Genomic DNA, 17,598 nt, shown 5'->3' on the forward strand with positions numbered 1-17,598 from the left:
CTTGCCACCAGCTTGTCTGGTGACGACTCAGGACCAGGCTTTCTCTGTGGCTGCCCCAGGGCTCTGGAATATGCTCCCTGCTGAACTAAGAGCATCTCCTTCTCTGTTTGTTTTCAGGAAGACTCTCAAGACTTTCCTGTTCTCGCAAGCTTTTAATTAGAATTTTAATAATTTGTTTTACTGTGTGTTTTTATTGTGTTTTATGTATTTTAACCTGTGATTTTAATGTTGGGATTTGTACACCGCCTAGAGAATTACATATCAGGTGGGATAAAAATGTGATAGATAGATAGATAATCAGTCAATCTCTTGGTGATGATGGTTTGGAAGAGACTGTGCAGATAGCCATACATACACTGGAATTAGCGAAGACGAAGAGGTAAAACCTTCCCCCCCACCCCAGCCCTCTATATTCCTTCATGCATGATCTGCAGGGCAGTCAACAGCTATTACAGCAAAGATCAACAAACTGCTTGCTGACAGTGCCAGCAGAGTGAGCCCCTTCCTTCCTACCTTCAAGTAAAAATGTTTCTAGCTAGGGGGATGAATTATAACCAATTAGTATCACTTCCTTCTGCATAAATGAACACACAAAAAGGTGGAAGCACCAGTTTGTCATCTTTGTGCAGAAGATAAATCGTTTGTTTGCATACCCAGGCTAACATAGTGTGCAAATTAGCAAGATGAATAGCTAATCAATAACCCCAAAGTTAATAGGTCTGTACATTTAGGACTTCTGAAATATTGCTACTGTATACAATATTGGAAGCTCTCTATCTCGATTTTTAAAAAAGGGTTTTGCTATCTGAAATCCCAACATAGAGTTATTCATTGCCTCCTCTAACTGCTTATCCCAGAGTTTAACCGATTTCAGTGCAATTACACCAGAGCAATTTGGTCCAAGAATGCTAACTCATTCTATTAAATCAGAAAGGTCTAACTGTAAGTGCTTAGCTAGTTTCTTATTTTGATTTAACACATATATAAAATGGCAGTGACCAGTGCCACAAAAAGGAAGACTATATAGACCTGCCTATCCTTTTTTTTTTTTTAAAATTTTTTTACCCCACCCCGTCCAGAACTGCATAGAGTACAAACCTGAGTGACACATGTGAAGCCCAAAGTGAAAATAAAAGTCAAATGAACCTATAATTCCACCCAAGACAGACCACTTTTAATACAAGTTCTTAATGGAAAGCAAGTTACTAAATGCAATGCATTCCATTTGCTAAACTGGGCAGGTTTCTCTTGTATGCAATATAAAGATAACTGCAGCTTGTGCCATGATAGATATTTATTTACAACTTTCACCATAAATGTATGTATACTTTAGAGTTATACCAGTCATTACAAAGAATTACATTTGTAAACATATCTTTCCCCCTCACATATACAAAATACATTTTAAAATGGCTAAGACGTGTGTGTATAAATATATAAAAAAACAACTGTAGTGTAACTGCATGACAAGCTAAACAAACCGTGTCTAAGAATCCCAAGACAACTACAGACACTGAACAGTTTAATCCCCTGAGGCAGTTTGCTCCAAGGCAAAATTTAGATTTGTTTTCCCACAGAGATCCGACAATTTGCATCAATATATTTGCAGACACCAATTCCCAAAGAGGTGCTAGCTGACAGGTCAGATATTGCAATATAGTTTGCAAAAAGATGTGAGCCGGAGAAGAATTAGTGCATATTTAACATTAGTTTTTCAAAAAATTCATCATGGCAGTGTTTAAAAATGCTAGCCCAAGGCCCATTTTTAAATTTAAAAAATATTCAATTATCACTGCATATCAAAGAAAGGTACTAGCCAGCAAGTTCATGCAAGATTACGGTAAATATAGAAGGGATAGTGATCAAAAAGCCTAATGAGAGACACCTGTAGTGGAAAGTAAAGAAATATCAGGGGACTGGGGAACAAATAAGAGCTTGGAGGCTCTAGTCACCTCTTGTTTACAATTTTGGCAATACTGTTTTACAACAAGCCTTGTGGAAACCAGCCAAATTATTGTTTGTTTCACATGCTGAAGACTGCCATTAGCTTATCATTGCACCCTAGCATAAAAATATTGAAAGTTTGGCCAAAAAAAATCCTAATTATTATTCTCCCAAAGTAGAGGCAAACACATAGAGCAAACAGCATTACAGAATTATTGTCAAATGAAAAAGGACAGAAGGGGGAAATGAATGTTGATAATATACTAAACAAAGCAGGGCTGAAGAACATTTGGAATGTTTTTAACTTAAGAACTTGATTGTACTGAGAGTGTGTGTATGTATGTATGTATATGTGTGTATACACGTACACACACACACACACACTACAGTCCTACAACAGTGATTTCTGAAGCAATGGCTGTTCCATTGTACACACAAGCTATGGCCACATTTTGCTTTGTACTGAATGTTTTAAAATCGAGCCACTAGCAGGCATTCCTGTATACAAGAGAAAGCAATATATTTAAGAGTAGCCCAGTTTAACTAACTGCTATTTTCAGCAAAATATAACAGTCACCATCTATATTTAAAGCAACAAGTGCTAATTATAGATTAGTTTTAAACCATGTTTAAATTGGGAAGCAAATCTAAGATGTATACATATTAAATTGCCCTTGCACTGAAACTGGAGAAATGAGGTATTTGTTACATGTAACTGAGGATCTATTGTTCTCCTTTACATGTAAAAAGCTGAAAATAGATGAAGCGGATAATATGTGACATGTCTATGCAGTAAGAAGACCTTGTTTTTCTCATATAAGCTTGAATTGTATATTGAAATATCTGGCTAACAGCCGCACAGAATTCATGGTAATGCCAAGGAGATCAAGTGACTGGAAATTTAAAAAGCAGTTAAGAGACACACATTAAAAAAACATGAACAAGACACCAGTATTGATTTCAATGACACAAATTTAAATGAGTAAAAACATGCACTGTTAAGAATTAATGTATTTCGTTTACATCATGATGTAGTCACAATATTGTAGCTTCTTAAAAATGATTATGTTAACCAAAAGGTTCGTGTTAATGGACAATGTTCCACCACTGTACTCTAGGGACTGATAGAAGCATCCCCAATTATCTTTTATAGTTGCCAGATGGATTTTGCCTCACAAGGCAATAACAGCCTCTCTAGACACTAGACAAATATCCTACCTGTGTTTTTTGATGCCATTTGAGAGAGTCTCTCCACTTTTATAGACTTTTTCTTCAGACATGTCAGATGTTATAGTGTCACTAGAATCCACGCTGTCTTCTAATGAGTAGGTTGTCACTGTTTCAAATCCACTCAATGATTTTTCGGATTCTGAGTCTGCACGACAGATGAACAACAATGAAGCAAACTTCAAGGCTAGCTTTCACAGACTAATGGACACCTTCCCGACACAGAGTGATGAAACCTAAGTAGCTTGTGCTGTACTGATGACAGCATTTGTCCAGTGAAAGCCAACTACAAGTCGAGGCTGAGTCTCTGGCAGAACATGGGTGAGCAAAAATGTTCAGCACCAAGGACTGTAAAGGGGCAGTGACTGTGGGTAGGAACAGGTATGGAGTATCACCAAGTTTTTAAATCCACATTTATCTTGAGATTTAGGGCCAGTGCAGAGGCAACATGGCCCATTCTTTAACTAAGATATCGCAAGCAGACCACAAGATAGTGTGAAGGGAGAAACACACGATTTCCTCTCTTAAGCATTAAACCCAACTATCCTTAAGTATAGCTAGAGGTTACACTGGTGCCACCATTATCAATTGTTAATAGTTACCAGGACTCAAGTCTAGACAGGATTTGAAACATGTACACAACTGGGTTGCAAGATAAGGGTGGTCTTTTAATGTAATCTCAGAAAAAGTTATAATTTCTCACTTCAGGTTATTTTATATGAGAGTCCGTCTATTCTACTATGTGTGGCATTTCACATAACAAGCCAGCCCTATGTTACCAGCTGACTATTCAACATTTACCACCTCCTGGCTTAAAATATGGCTGTTACACTTTCAAGCTAAGTTGCCTCAGCAGTCAAGGCTAAAAGCATCAGTTAAATACATTAAAGCAAAGGTAAAAGCAATAGTCTGATCCAATAACAAGAGATTAATGTTTGGTTAATATCAAAAATGTTATAATGAATGGAATGGATTACCACTCGTATGTCCTTAAAGCAGTACACACACAGTACTGAGTGCATGCATTTATATGAAAACAAGTTTCTATTACCTATAGAAGTTCTAACTACCATGTTTAGTCATAGTATACCACCATTATTATAACTACAGTACGATCAAAGAAGGGTGTATCCCCAAATGCTCTATTGACTCTACTAGGAGCACAAAGATTATACCAAGGTCAGTCACTGATAGAACCCCAGGATTTCAGAATTAGCTGGATGCACATGGAACTACAAGGGCACAATCTGTTCCATGACCTTCTTTGATTAAGGGGGAAGGTTAAAAGGGAATTTAGGATTGTGTATATTCTACACACAAAAATAAAAACCCTGCCAAAGTTTGCTTTTGCTGTTTTGCATATATGTTGTGCTTCTACAAGCGATACAGAGAGGCCAGGATATATTCTAAGGCGCTCAATCACAGGCACTGTTACGGTTATTCCTCCTCTGGGAGTATACTTTAAGAAGCAGATTTTAACTTCCCGAGTCAGTCAGATCCCAAAATAGACATTTTTTCTGCTTCCCTTGTTGACAAATTCAGTATAGACAAATGCATGGAGGACTAGTCTATCAATGGAGAGGAGAGCGGGTCTTGTGGTAGCAAGCATGACTTGTCCCCTTAGCTAAGCAGGGTCTACCCTGCTTGCATATGAATGGGAGACAAGAAGTGTGAGCACTGTAAGATATGCCCCTTGGAATGGAGCCTCTCTGAGACGAGCAGAAGGTTTCAAGTTCCCTCCCTGGCTTCTCCAAGATAGGGCTGAGAGAGATTCCTGCCTGCAACCTTGGAGAAGCCGCTGCCAGTCTGAGAAGACAATACTGGGCTAATATCAATGGTCTGATTCAGTATACAGTATGTCAGCTTCCTATGTTCCTAATGGCTACTAGTCTGGTGGCTATAGGCCATCTCCAGCCTCAGGGGCAAGATGCCTTTACCAGTTGCAGCAACAAAAGGCATGTCATCACCTATTGCCTGTGGGCTTCTCAGAGGCATCTGGTGGGCCACTGCGTGAAACAGGATGCTGGACTAGATTGGCCTTGGGCCTATCCCAGCAGGGCTGTTCTTAAAAAGTAGTAGTGAGGTCGACGGAAAGACATGTCATTTAGATTGTGAACCCTTTGGGGACAGGGTTCCATTTTATTTATTTGTTATTTCTCTGTGTAAACTGCCCTGAGCCATTTTTGGAAGGGCGGTATAGAAACTGAATAAATCTCTCATAGCATATATAGCTTCTGCTATAAACAAAGCCCACTAAAGCACAAGGACAGGCTGTTAGGCAACACTCAATGTGTCCTTTTAAAAATTTATACCGCCTGACTCCAAAGGCTCTAGGCAGTGTAAAATCGTAAGAGATGGAAAATGTTGACCATCTTAAGTAATAAATATTAGCTGTTGACGATGAACACTGCTGATAAAGGGGGGGGGGGAAGTATTTTTCATATGTGAAATTGCGTTATACCCTCTCTTGTACACCTACTTCTCTTGAACATTAGGATAAAGTTATTACATGTTTAATGCTGATGTATTATAGACATATCAATTTGCTGGGTGTCTGCATACAAATCATAGGAAGCTTCCTTATACCGAGTCAAACCGTTGGTCCCTCTAGCTCAGTATTGACTACACAGACTGTCAGCGGCTTCTCCAAGGTTGCAGGCAGGAATCTCTCTCAGCCCTGTCTGGAGATGCCAGGGAGGGAGCTTGGAACCTTCTGCATGCAAGCATGCAGGTGCTCTTGCCAGAGTGGCCCCATCCCTAAGGGGAATATCTTACAGTCCTCACACATGTAGTCTCCCATTCAAATGCCAACGGGGTGGACTGCTTGGCAAAGGGGGCAATCCATGCTTGCTACCACAAGACCAGATCTCCTGTAGAGATTTGCAGTTCTATTTCGCACACTCCTCTTTGTAGGAATCAAGACCAATTACATGACAGTACAGGAGCTTTTCCCCACCCTGCTGATGCTGAGCAAATTATGATATTTTCCACAGTGCTTGGGCTGCAGAATTCCATTCCTCACTTTATATTCAGGACAGCAAAAGAGAAAAAGGGGTGGGGGAAGAGAGAAACACACAGGCTTTCCAACTGATATACAGTTTGTGTGCTATAAACAAACCTGGTCAAAACAAAACAGGTGGATGTTTTTAGCAGCTAGCTGGGCACATCAAAATTTACAAGTAAATTCTGAAGCACAGGAAAATTTTTTAGGAAACTGTTTATGCAACAGAAGATATTTTGGAGCCGCAGAATCCCTGCTCAGCTGGCAGGCATTCCAAGAGTTGACAAGAATATTTTTTAAAGGAGAGAGTCTTATTCTGGAGAAATATTATAATAAGGCTCCAAACACTTAGAAGGAATAAGGAAACAAAATGCAACACTAAATGAGTCATTTGTGCTCCTGGGCTTAAAAAAATAAATTTAAAACTCAACTACAGGGGTCCCCTGATAAGAAATGGGACTATGACATGTGGGGAGGAGGAAGTTAACCCTTTCCCTCTGTGCTACAGTCCCAATTAGCCCCTGGTGGGGTGGGGATGATGCTAGCGGTATTGTCATGATTATTCTGGAGTGAAAGTTCTAGAACCTATTTATAAAAAGGGAACTATTCCAGGCCTCACCCAGTGATATTATTTGGCTCAAGCAATAGGACTATGCCTGAGTCATTGCATTACAATGTTGGACTACTGGGTGAAGAATTCCAAATCTGGGTTTGGTTGGAAAACTCAACAAATAAAGAAATACTTTTTAAGACAACAGCATAAGAACCTGGGAGTCCAACCCCTCATCCTCAAAGGGCGCACAATGTGTTTAAAGTGTCAGACAGTTTTATCAGAGCAGTTAAAAACATTAACATTTGGTTAAAATAAAAATAAAGTAACACACATCCTTGTCTTATGAAGTTTATAAAAATACAATAACAATTAAATCTGTATCCTAGAAAGTCCTGTATCCTAGAAAGTCCTAGAATGATTTATACAATACTTTTCCTCCATGATACATTAACTGTGTATATTAATATTTGCACACAGACAAATATAATGTAGAAAAAGTACACGTACTGAATGGAAGCATATACACATCAGAAGCAGCTCTCTCTCTTTTGGGTTAAAGGGATGGACTTTTAGATCAACATGTGTTTTGTTGACAACATATTTACCATAATGAAACAGGTAATCGTGAACCACCAAGAGGCTACCATTCAAAGCACAGCCACTTCCACAAATTTCGAAATTGTCTGGAAAGCAGCTGTATCAGCTTCAAGGCACACAACAGGTTCTTCTGGCAAAGCTGGCCAATCTACTCTCCCTACCATTCCTTGATCTCTAGCTTTGACAATGGCTTTAAGTTTCATGTGAGCAAACAGACAATCCCATCCCAACTTCTCTCAAATCCTTTAGTTACTGGAGGAGACATTCCATTCAGGTTCATTTATTCTCAAACTGATCAGGCCGAGGTTCCCACCTCTGCTTGCATCCTATTTATCAAGCTCAGAAAACAACAACAGGTCATAATCCATAGAATGGCATTGAACCAAGAGATCAGAGTTTTTTGTTTTTATGCTGTAGAGGCATGTTAGCCATAGTCCAGACTACTTGCCCATTCTAAGATGACTCTGAAATCCTAGCCAGCTGAATGGTTTCAGTGGCAGCACGACTATTTGAACACTTGGTTTATTACGGTGCACTTCTCCTTGCACCTGATACATGAGTGCAATTCAATTTAAACTAATGCATGCTAGTAATGCAACCTAGTAATTGTGTTTGTTATAATCAGTTTTTAATCTTCTTTCTTCTTGCCCAGTCATCAGGAGGGGGGTGCGCAAAGTCCACCTGCAGCCAGTCCCTCTGACCAGACAGTGAACCTGCATCCATTCAATGCAGAGGCAGGAGAAAAAATGGCTTCAGGGAAGAAATGGAGAGTGAAGAAACTGCCAAAAGAACCAGACTCCTGAACTAGACTAGTGCCAAAAGAACTAGACTCCTGACGGATTAGACAGCACCCCAGAGTCATGGGCCACTGAAGGAATCCAAGTACAGAGATGTCAATGAAGAATTAGTCAGGCCAGCAGAAAGCATTGTTCTTGTAGGAGTTATTAGGCTGTGCTGCATACAAAATTATTCACAAACCCACTCCTTCTGGAGTACAACTCATTGTTCCAGTTTCAATTTTGAATACAACTTATAAGCCAGCAAGTAGACCTTGCTGAGCTATACATGCTCATATTCCTCCTGAATAAATGTCAGAGGATGTGCAATCAATTTTTGCCTTGACCCCTGAACTTCATTAGTAAGTCTTCAGTTTAAGTTTAAATGCATTTGCTTACACTCATCCCTTCAGTCTACCTCTCTGACATCCTTCTCCAAATAATTTAAATTAGGAGCTCTTTGGGATAGGACCACAAAAGCAGCAATTTAAAAAAGAGTCAAGGTTTGTTATAGATCCGAGTTTTAAATGTCACACCCTTACCTGAAACAGCATCATAGAACTGTTCTTCACTAAGGATGCTCAAAGGTGGTGACCCTTTGACTAGCGACTGCTCTAATTCATGGTGTTCAGTGGCTAGTGTTTCTAGTGCTTCCGATAAGATCTTGGTTTTCTCTTGCTCATGCTCCAGTTTCAGATTCCTTACCTATAAGTAGAAACAGGTATGAATAAAATCTCATCTCTCCCAAGAACGTGAGACTCAAAGCTATTTCAAGAATAGGCTACTGTTTGCAACCATGTCAACAAGTTTTTAAAAGTAGATCAAGAACACTAGGCAATTTCAATGCTTAACTGTGTAGCTTTGTATCACCCTTTTAAAGTGGTGAGAAGGGCACAGAATAAAAAGTTTAAAGGAAAATCACTAGTTGTAGATCTTACATAGACATTATGAGAGTCAATATAAGCTTAAAGGTAAAGTGTGCCGTCAAGTTGATTTAGACTTCTAGCGTTCACAGAGCCCTGTGATTTTCTTTGGTAGAATACAAGAGGGGTTTACCATTGCCTCCTCCTGCACAGTATGAGATGATGGCTTTCAGCATCTTCCTATATTGCTGCTGCCCAATGCTGTTAATTCTACCCTTACTTAATTCACAGAACTAGAGATAACAGCACAGAATAGCTTACACATAAAGAGCCTTGCAACGTCTTAAAAAGACATGTGGCATGAGCTTTCATCCATTTGAGCTTCCTAGAATTAGATGCTCTAGTTATGGTCTACAACACTGCTTTACTTCATGCCTACACAAGCCAGTATACATGCCTACACATACCAGTACAAGACATTTGTGATGTATCAGTCATAAAAAGCAAGCACCAACTCTCTACCATTACAAAACCTTTCTGTTAGGATTCGTGCTCACCACAGGGAGGCAAGTCTGTGGGGAGAACCTTGTTCCTGGAGCAGGTGGTTTACCAGTTTTGGGGGGTGGAGGGGTCACCCTCCCCCTTAAGATCAGATTCACAATTTGGCCCAGTTTTCTCGTGCATTCACGGTAGAAGTAAACAGAGTGACAAGCAGGATAATGAAGAGAAAAGAGGTCAGCATATGGCTGTGAATTCTGCTTTAACAGAAAGTCTAGCCAAAACAGAACGAACAATAAATGAAATCCATTACAGGACCACCGCAAAGACAGCCAGCACTTCATTCATAATTTGAGTATTGTGCATGTCAAGCCACTATCAGGAAGGCATGAGTAGTAGTAAGAGAACATAGATTTGAATTAAATTCTTTTCCTGGACACACTGATTTACAACAGAAAGCAAGTACCCAGAACTAAAGTAACAATGACAGTTTCTTCAGTAGACTATGGAATGAAAAGGAAAGTAAATATCACAAAAATTATAAATGGAAGAATCAGTCACAGCAATGATAGGCTTCATTAAAATAATCTTCCCAGGGCAGGGCTGCACAATTTTAGCCCTCCAGCTGCTTTTGGACTACAAAAGCCATCATCCTCAGCAGCCAATAATCAAGTATGATGGGAGTTACAGTCCAACATCTGCAGGAGGGCCAGAGTTGTGCAGCCCTGCCCTAGAGTCAAGCCTAACCTTTCCTAACTATGGTTCTTCATAATACAGCCATTATGGTAATGATTTTGAGGTCACAGGAAACAGCAACTTTGCTTAAGTTAAGCAGGCCTAGATGGAGACCACCTAGGAATGAATGAAATAAAACCACACTTCTTGTTGCTTATGTTTAGAGTATTTGTTACATCTAAAGCATAGTGGAAAACGGTTTCAAGTATTATTGATATTGCACTTGTTCACACAAACCATTTCTCCCAAGGTCGTTTCTTGGTTCATGTAATAATTACTACACAATAATTGTTAAGGAATTATACATGAACTATATAATTATATGAACTAATTTGGAAGCAGATATTAATTCTAACTCTTCAATGGCTGACATCCGAATTAAATGCAGCATACATTTACAGAGGAAGGGCGTCCTACAACAATTTCCCCTTCCCTCTGCAGCCCACTGTGTCTTCCAAAAATATGTCCCTGAAGGTTATGCAATCTACAGGGACATATTTTTGGAAGGCACAGTGGGCTGCAGAGGGAAGGAGAGACAGGCAAAAACTGTCCAACCTGTAGCATGTGCACAGCATTAGTTTGGATGTCAATCAATATATTTGAAGTGTACAGGTCAATTTTTTTTTTTGCCCAAGAGCCATTAAAGCAGCATAAGTTAAATATATGAAGCCAACTAATATAAAAAACCCCAACACACACCTCAGCAAAAGGGCCATATAGCATATATGGGTAGGGAAAGAGAAATCTCTAGATGATGTATTCTCTTTCCTTCCGTTTCCCCATACTAAGACAGTGAGTCATATAAACACTGGTAGCAAGTATGGCAGAGTCAGCAAGCATATTATGGGTTACATGACTCAGATTAGTAAGCAGCATGTCTATAACTGGGTATCCCTTGCCCTGGAGAGCAGTTAAAAAAATAGAATACATTTACATTTTCAATAACATAGGGATGATTAAGTAGAATGAAGAACTAAGTGAACTTTGAGATAAGATTGAGATTTCAAATTAGATCTCAGTTGGCAATTCGAGCTTCTGTTTCAGTTGAAGTTGAGGCTATAGAATGCAACCACTGTTCTCGTGGGGAGTGGCATTCAGATTATTATTATTATTATTAATTCGATTTCTATACTGCCCTTCCAAAAATGCCTCAGGGTAGTTTACACAGAGAAATATAAATAAATAAGATGGATCCCTGTCCCCAAAGGGCTCACAATCTAAAAGAAACATAAGATAGACACCAGCAACAGTCACTGGAAGTTCTGTGCTGGGGATGGATAGGGCCAGTTACTCTCCCCCTGCTAAATAAAGAGAATCACCACATAAAAGGTGCCTCTTTGCCAAGTTAGCAAGGGATATTTGATACAGTTTCTTGTTTAGATCATGGGAATGCCATGGACATAGTGTATATTAATTTCAAGCAAGTATTTGACAGAATCTTCCACGATATCCTTGCTGACAATATGTTACTGTTAGGTAGATTCATAGCTGGTTGGACAATTGTAGAACCATTAATGAGCACCCATTTGGTACATCAGCCTGGAAAAAGGCATTGAATGGAGTGCCACAGAGCTCTGTCCTGTTCAACATAAATGACTTGGAGAAGAGAGTAGATATTTATCAAATTGGCAAATGACATGATACTAGGAGGTGGGATAGCCAACCCTTGGGAAAACAGAATCAAGATTCAAACTGACCTGTATGGGCCAAAACCAACAAGATGAAGTTCAGAGACAAATGAAAAATCATGTCAATCAAATGCATAAATATAGGATGCAGGAGACCTGGCTTGGCAGAAGTACATGTGAAAAAGATCTAGGTGTTTTAGGGGACCAAAAAGCTGAACATGAGCTAGCAGTGCGAGGCAGCTGCTAAGAAACCTATTGTGATCTTGGGCTGCATTAACTGAGGCCCAGTGTCCAGATCATGGGAAGTAACAGTTCCACTCTATTCTGCACTGGTCAGACCTAAGTGTGGAATATTGTGTCTAGTCCTGGGCACTGCATTTTAAGGAGGATATTGATAAACTGGAACAGGGTCAGAAGAGAGCCACAACGATTAGGGAGAGGTCTGAAGACCAAGTCCTATGAGGCATGGGTTAAAGAAGCAGAGTATGTTTAGCCTGGGGAAGAGAAGGGAAGATATTCTAATATTCAAACATTTGAAGGGTTGTCACATTGAAGATATGACTTGTTCTCTGTTGCTCCTGAGAGCAGGATGAGAATCAATGCGTTTGTTACAAGAAAACAGATTTAGACTAGATATTTAGAGGAATTTCCTTACTGTAAGAAGCTGTTCAGCACTGGAACAGTCTGCCTCATACGGTGATGGGCTCTCCTTCCCTAGAGGTTTTTACAAACAGAGGTTGGATAGGCATCTGTCAGGGATGCTATAGTAGTCTCCTGTACTGAACAGGGAGCTCGACTATAAAATCTGCAAGGTCCCTTCAATTATGAAACATCAGAAATGATACTAATATTCAAGCTTACTGGCTGACATGGTGTGTGTGTGTGTGTGTGTGTGTATACATATAAATATAAATAAAAGAGGCTTGGCAGTGATGCATCAGGAGCCCTTGCACAACCCCCATGGTCCTCCTGTGTTCACATTACTGCTTGTGCTCTGAAAGCACTCTGCAAGAGCAGAAAACTGTGAGACTTTCATGAGGCCTCCCTGGGTGTCCCTGCAGAGCTTTCTCACATGAACATCAGCCAGTGGTGCTTGGAAGGAAGGATGCTTCTGTGTCACAAAAAGTTTTTATAAAGTATGCAAAGAAACAGTTTCAGTCTTCCTAACATTTCACCATTCGTACTCTAGAAGTATGGAGTTATGATTTTAGGTAGCATAAAGGCTTTAGTTAGTTGCAAGCTGTTATGTAGCTTCTAGCTATTATAATTATTTAGTGTGCACTCTTGTTTGGGACATGCATGATTACAGAACAGGAAACAATTTTAAATCAATGATTTCAATGAGTCTTTTTTTCTTGACATTTCAAATTATTTGAAACCAACCCACCCTGTCCCTATGCACTGTAGAAGAGAACAGCAGCTGTGGAAGAACAATAGCCTGTTCTATGGACACAATCCAGCCAAGTTATGCAGTTTTAAGTCCCATTTATTAGAAGTCCCACATTTCCATTTTATTTTGTGGAAGAAGCAAGTGGTGCAAGCTTTGGGTATATATTTGGGTGTATAGTTTCATATTTGCAAGTTTCATATTTACAGTAGTGCATACAATATATGTACGGTATTTTGCTGAAATGATTAATGGAACACTGGGATGAGAGATTGAGCAAGATGCCAGAGCTTTTATATAAGCCTCAAACTAGGAGGGAACCATCCAATATTGTGTTCCATCCCAATATTTTTTTTAGAACAGGTTAGTCACAGACAGAGGTGTATCTAGGGAAAATAGCGCCTAGGGCAAGCACTGAAATTGCGCCCCCGTCCAAACATCTGACACCCATCTTTCAGATAACTTTACCTTAATGTCAGCTGAAAAATATAAGTCAAGCTTGTTAATCTTTTAATATTTCAAAAACAATTTAGCAGTGGACATAGCCAGACCAAGAAAATGCTGGAAAACTACAAATTTCAGTATGCTGAGGCTCATGAAATCCCCAAATATTATGCGGAGGTGTACTTGGAAAAACTAAAAGAAGTGCCTGTCTAATTCTCTGCTATGCATTGTAGCATCACGATTACATAAGTTTTAAAAATAAATGGAGAATTTGACTTTTCCCAGATACTCTGAAAATAATTAAACAATATGCAAAGTAAACTGTGTCACTGCTTGGAATATATTCTAGTATTTCAGAAAGACAGTAAAAATGAGAGAAAGAGCAAGAAACTCCCAGTGGCCTTAATACTAAGGATTTTACACTGATTCAAAGACAAACTCACCATTAATAGCCATATTATTAAGACATCACATTTAACTCACTTATCACAAGAAGCAAAGTAAGAGCAAATGGATACAATCTTAGCTCATAAACTTCAGCTCAGTATTCACAAGCCCTGATTCTCTGTACATAGTGCCAATCTGAATATGTGTACAGTAACATTATATTATATATATTTTTTAAAAAATTACCTGTAGCCCCTTTGGGGGACTTCTTAAAGTCTGTGGGGGGTCTGCAAAGTTTTCCCCTCCTCCCACTGGCCTTTAGGGCCTCACAGGCACCATTTGAGCATGTACGGTGGTCATTTTTAAAAATAATTTTTTTTTAAAAATGGCTGCTGAAAACAAAATGGCCACTGTGCATGCTCAAATGGCCTCTGCGAGGCGTGGCATGCCCTAGGGCCTCACAGAGGCCATTTGAGCACGCCCAGTGGCCATTTTGTTTTTGGTGGCCATTTTTTTTTAAATTTAATTTTAAAAATTGTGCCCCCCCTTCAAGTGGCACCCGGGGCACGTGCCCTGCCTGCCCCACCCCTAGATACGCCCCTGGTCACAGATAGCATTAAAGAGTCATTCAAATAAGTTAACCATTACACTGTCATTCTATATTTAGCAGGAGGGGGGAGAGTGTCTGTGCAGGAATGTAAATATATGAACAGGGCAGCCAAAATAAATATTATTAAATGTCTCTTGAATGCCAAAACAGAGTATTCATTGCCACTGATAACCAGGATCTCTCGCAAAGTTTGCTTATGCAACAAACATATTTAGGAAATGATCAGATGCAGACCACCACCAAACCATATTTTGCTATTTCATCTGAACAGGCAGGCTATGATTCCAGTTCAGCAGCAAGCACAAACCACTCTGGTTTGCAGACAAGTGGAAACCACAGTTTGTCTGGTCAGATGAAACAAGCCAACTATGGCTTGCCACAGATAAGGACTGGAAGCCTTGCTTTGGCATTAAATAAATAATATTTGCTTTCAACTCTCAATTTTGCATAAGTTTATGAAGCTTTCAAGACTGATTTTTAAAAAAGGAACTTTATATTCTTTTACAAAATTAAGTTAAAGCCTAAACATACATAAAACAGTAATAAGACAAAATAAAGCCATTGTTAATTAAAACAAAAACAGGGCTCTCTTAACTTGCTGACCAAATGACCACAGGCAATTTTTTATTTTTAGGGACAGGAGTTCCAAAGTTTGGGGTGCCAGAGAAAGCTCTGTCTATGGTAGCAACCCACCTAACCTTAAATCCTCCAGATGTGGAATTCTTGGCAAAGAAATACTGAAAATTGAATGTTTAGCAAGAGCTGGGAAGAATGGAAGGACAATAGATCAGAGGAACTGGAAATAGATCTGTTGTAGGGGCCTGAGAAGGACAGTCATGTGGGAGCGGAAATAAACTGAAAGGCAATTAAACTTTAACCCACTGACCACTCAGGACTAAACAACACAGTACACGCAGATATAAGGAAACCACAACAATTTAAAATGAAGAGCATTCTTGGGAGTTTGATTTTGAATGGAGGAACAGTGTCTGCTTAACCTTTTTACTTCAAAATTATCTACCCCAGTAGACAATCACTCTTCGCACTACTCCTATCCTCCCAAGATTGTACCTCAGAGTCAAGGGCCACAATAATGAAGTCATGCCAGCCAGCTAAATCTCTCTTCTGCTTGCTACAAGTCTTCCAGCTAATCTCTATTCAAAGGCTATAAAGAAGAGAGAATGGATCACCTCTCCTAGAAAACTGGAACCCTCACAGAATTATCTTTGAGAACCCCAACATGTTATATTATACAAACCAAAGCCACACTAATTTTAAAGTCTATCTACTTTAAGAACTATTAAGTCAATAAACAAGATGTACTGTGCAATTTCTAGTGTCTTTCTGACATCTTGGTACTTCTATTTATTTAAAGGGCTCTCCTCACCACCACCTTTCAGGTCATAGTGCCTCACAAAACAGCTTACAGATTCAAAAATTAAAAATGCAGTTTAAGAGCACAGATATTAGAAGATAAAAGTCTCTATAAACCACAACCTAACACATTAAAACAGCAGCTAATAATGTTATATGAATACGACAAATATTTATATACTGCTTTTCAACCAAAGTTCAAAAAGTGCTTCACATAGATCTAAAATAAATAATTAAAATGGCTCCCAGTCCCCAAAGGGCTCACAATCTAAAAAAGAAATACAAGATAGACACCAGCTCACAAAGTCAGTGAGGGCCAGCAAGCACTCCCTGGCAAGAGCTTGACCAAACAAAAACATTTTTTATCATTCTTTTTAACACAGCAATAAGGGAGTGACACACATCCATAGGTAGAGCACTCCACAAATGTGGTGCCATCACAAAAAGGCCCTGTCTCCATCCAATCACCTCAAATGGAGCAAGGTTTTGAGCCAGGACAGCAAGTTACAGTAGTCATATAAATTTTAAACTCAGGATCTGAACACTTCTAGGGTTTTAAAAAAGCCTCTAACTATCACCCCTTGCACCAAATAACTAATTATGTTTTTACTATTAGTTTCTACCTGACTAGAATGTGCTTTTGGAGAACAAGAACGTAGAACCTTGGTTCTCCAAAAGCACATTCTAGTCAGCTGGCTGAACTTTTATGATGTCACACTCATGCCACCAGTTCAGAAGGTTAAACTGCAGTTTCAGCTCCAAAATACATCACAATTGCTGAATGGGCAGAAATAGCTACTTTTATTTATTTATTTGATTTCTATACCACCCTTCCAAAAATGGCTCAGGGTGGTTTACATTAAAAACACCACTAAAATCAATTAATTGTTAAAATTAAAAACTATAAAAATATAAAACCATTATTAAAACAATTAAAATAGTTAAAACCCTGGAAAACCAGGCCAAACAGATAGGTCTTAAGGGCTCTCCGGAAAGCCAATAATGAACTCAGATTACGGATTTCTGCTGGGAGTGCATTCCACAGCCCAGGAGTCGCCACAGAGAAGGCAAGCCTCTGAGCCACCACCATACGTGTTGGTGGCAACTGAAGACGGACCTCCTCAGATGACCTTAATGTGCAATGGGGATTGTACCGAAGAAGGTACTCTCATCATGTGGCCTTCAGTCCTAAGGAAAACAGTGTTTGGTTTAAAGACTAACAACAGACAACTCTGTTAAGCTAAAAAGGGAGGACGTTGGAGTCACTGGTGTGTGTTCATTTAAAAACTGAATACGTATTTATTTTTTAAAATTTATTTATTTATTTATCAAATTTGTATACCACCCCAAACTTTTGTCTCTGGGTGAAAGAGCACATCATTGTACAGCACATCAGTGTACAGTTACACTGTCCTGCTCTGTAAGCATACAGCTGTACCATTCACCAGTGTCTCATATGCATACACTCTCCCCACAACAGGTTCTTACTTTTCAATGGCCTCACTGAAAAGGTAAGTTTTAAGGAAGAATTTAAAGAGTGTTGGCACCACATATACATTCAGAAGGAAAATAGT

At 39.3% G+C, this 17,598-nt stretch overlaps 1 protein-coding gene across 6 annotated transcripts in view; it reads right to left on the minus strand.

Moving 5' to 3' along the window:
• The window catches only part of OSBPL1A (oxysterol binding protein like 1A), a 127,298-nt gene that overhangs the window by 39,295 nt on the left and 70,405 nt on the right, over nucleotides 1–17,598 (minus strand). For all 6 annotated transcript variants that reach the window (XR_008305586.1, XM_053242965.1, XM_053242967.1 and 3 more), the window contains 2 exons: nucleotides 8,641–8,803; nucleotides 3,163–3,319 (listed from right to left, as the gene is read on the minus strand). Coding sequence is in view for 5 of the 6 variants with exons in the window: in XM_053242965.1 (XP_053098940.1) it covers nucleotides 3,163–3,319; nucleotides 8,641–8,803 (320 nt within the window). In the remaining variant the exon portion in view is untranslated. The remainder of the gene's footprint in view (nucleotides 1–3,162; nucleotides 3,320–8,640; nucleotides 8,804–17,598) is intronic.

Source organism: Hemicordylus capensis, chromosome 4 (genome assembly GCF_027244095.1).
Source record: "Hemicordylus capensis ecotype Gifberg chromosome 4, rHemCap1.1.pri, whole genome shotgun sequence".
Classification (NCBI taxonomy): domain Eukaryota; kingdom Metazoa; phylum Chordata; class Lepidosauria; order Squamata; family Cordylidae; genus Hemicordylus; species Hemicordylus capensis.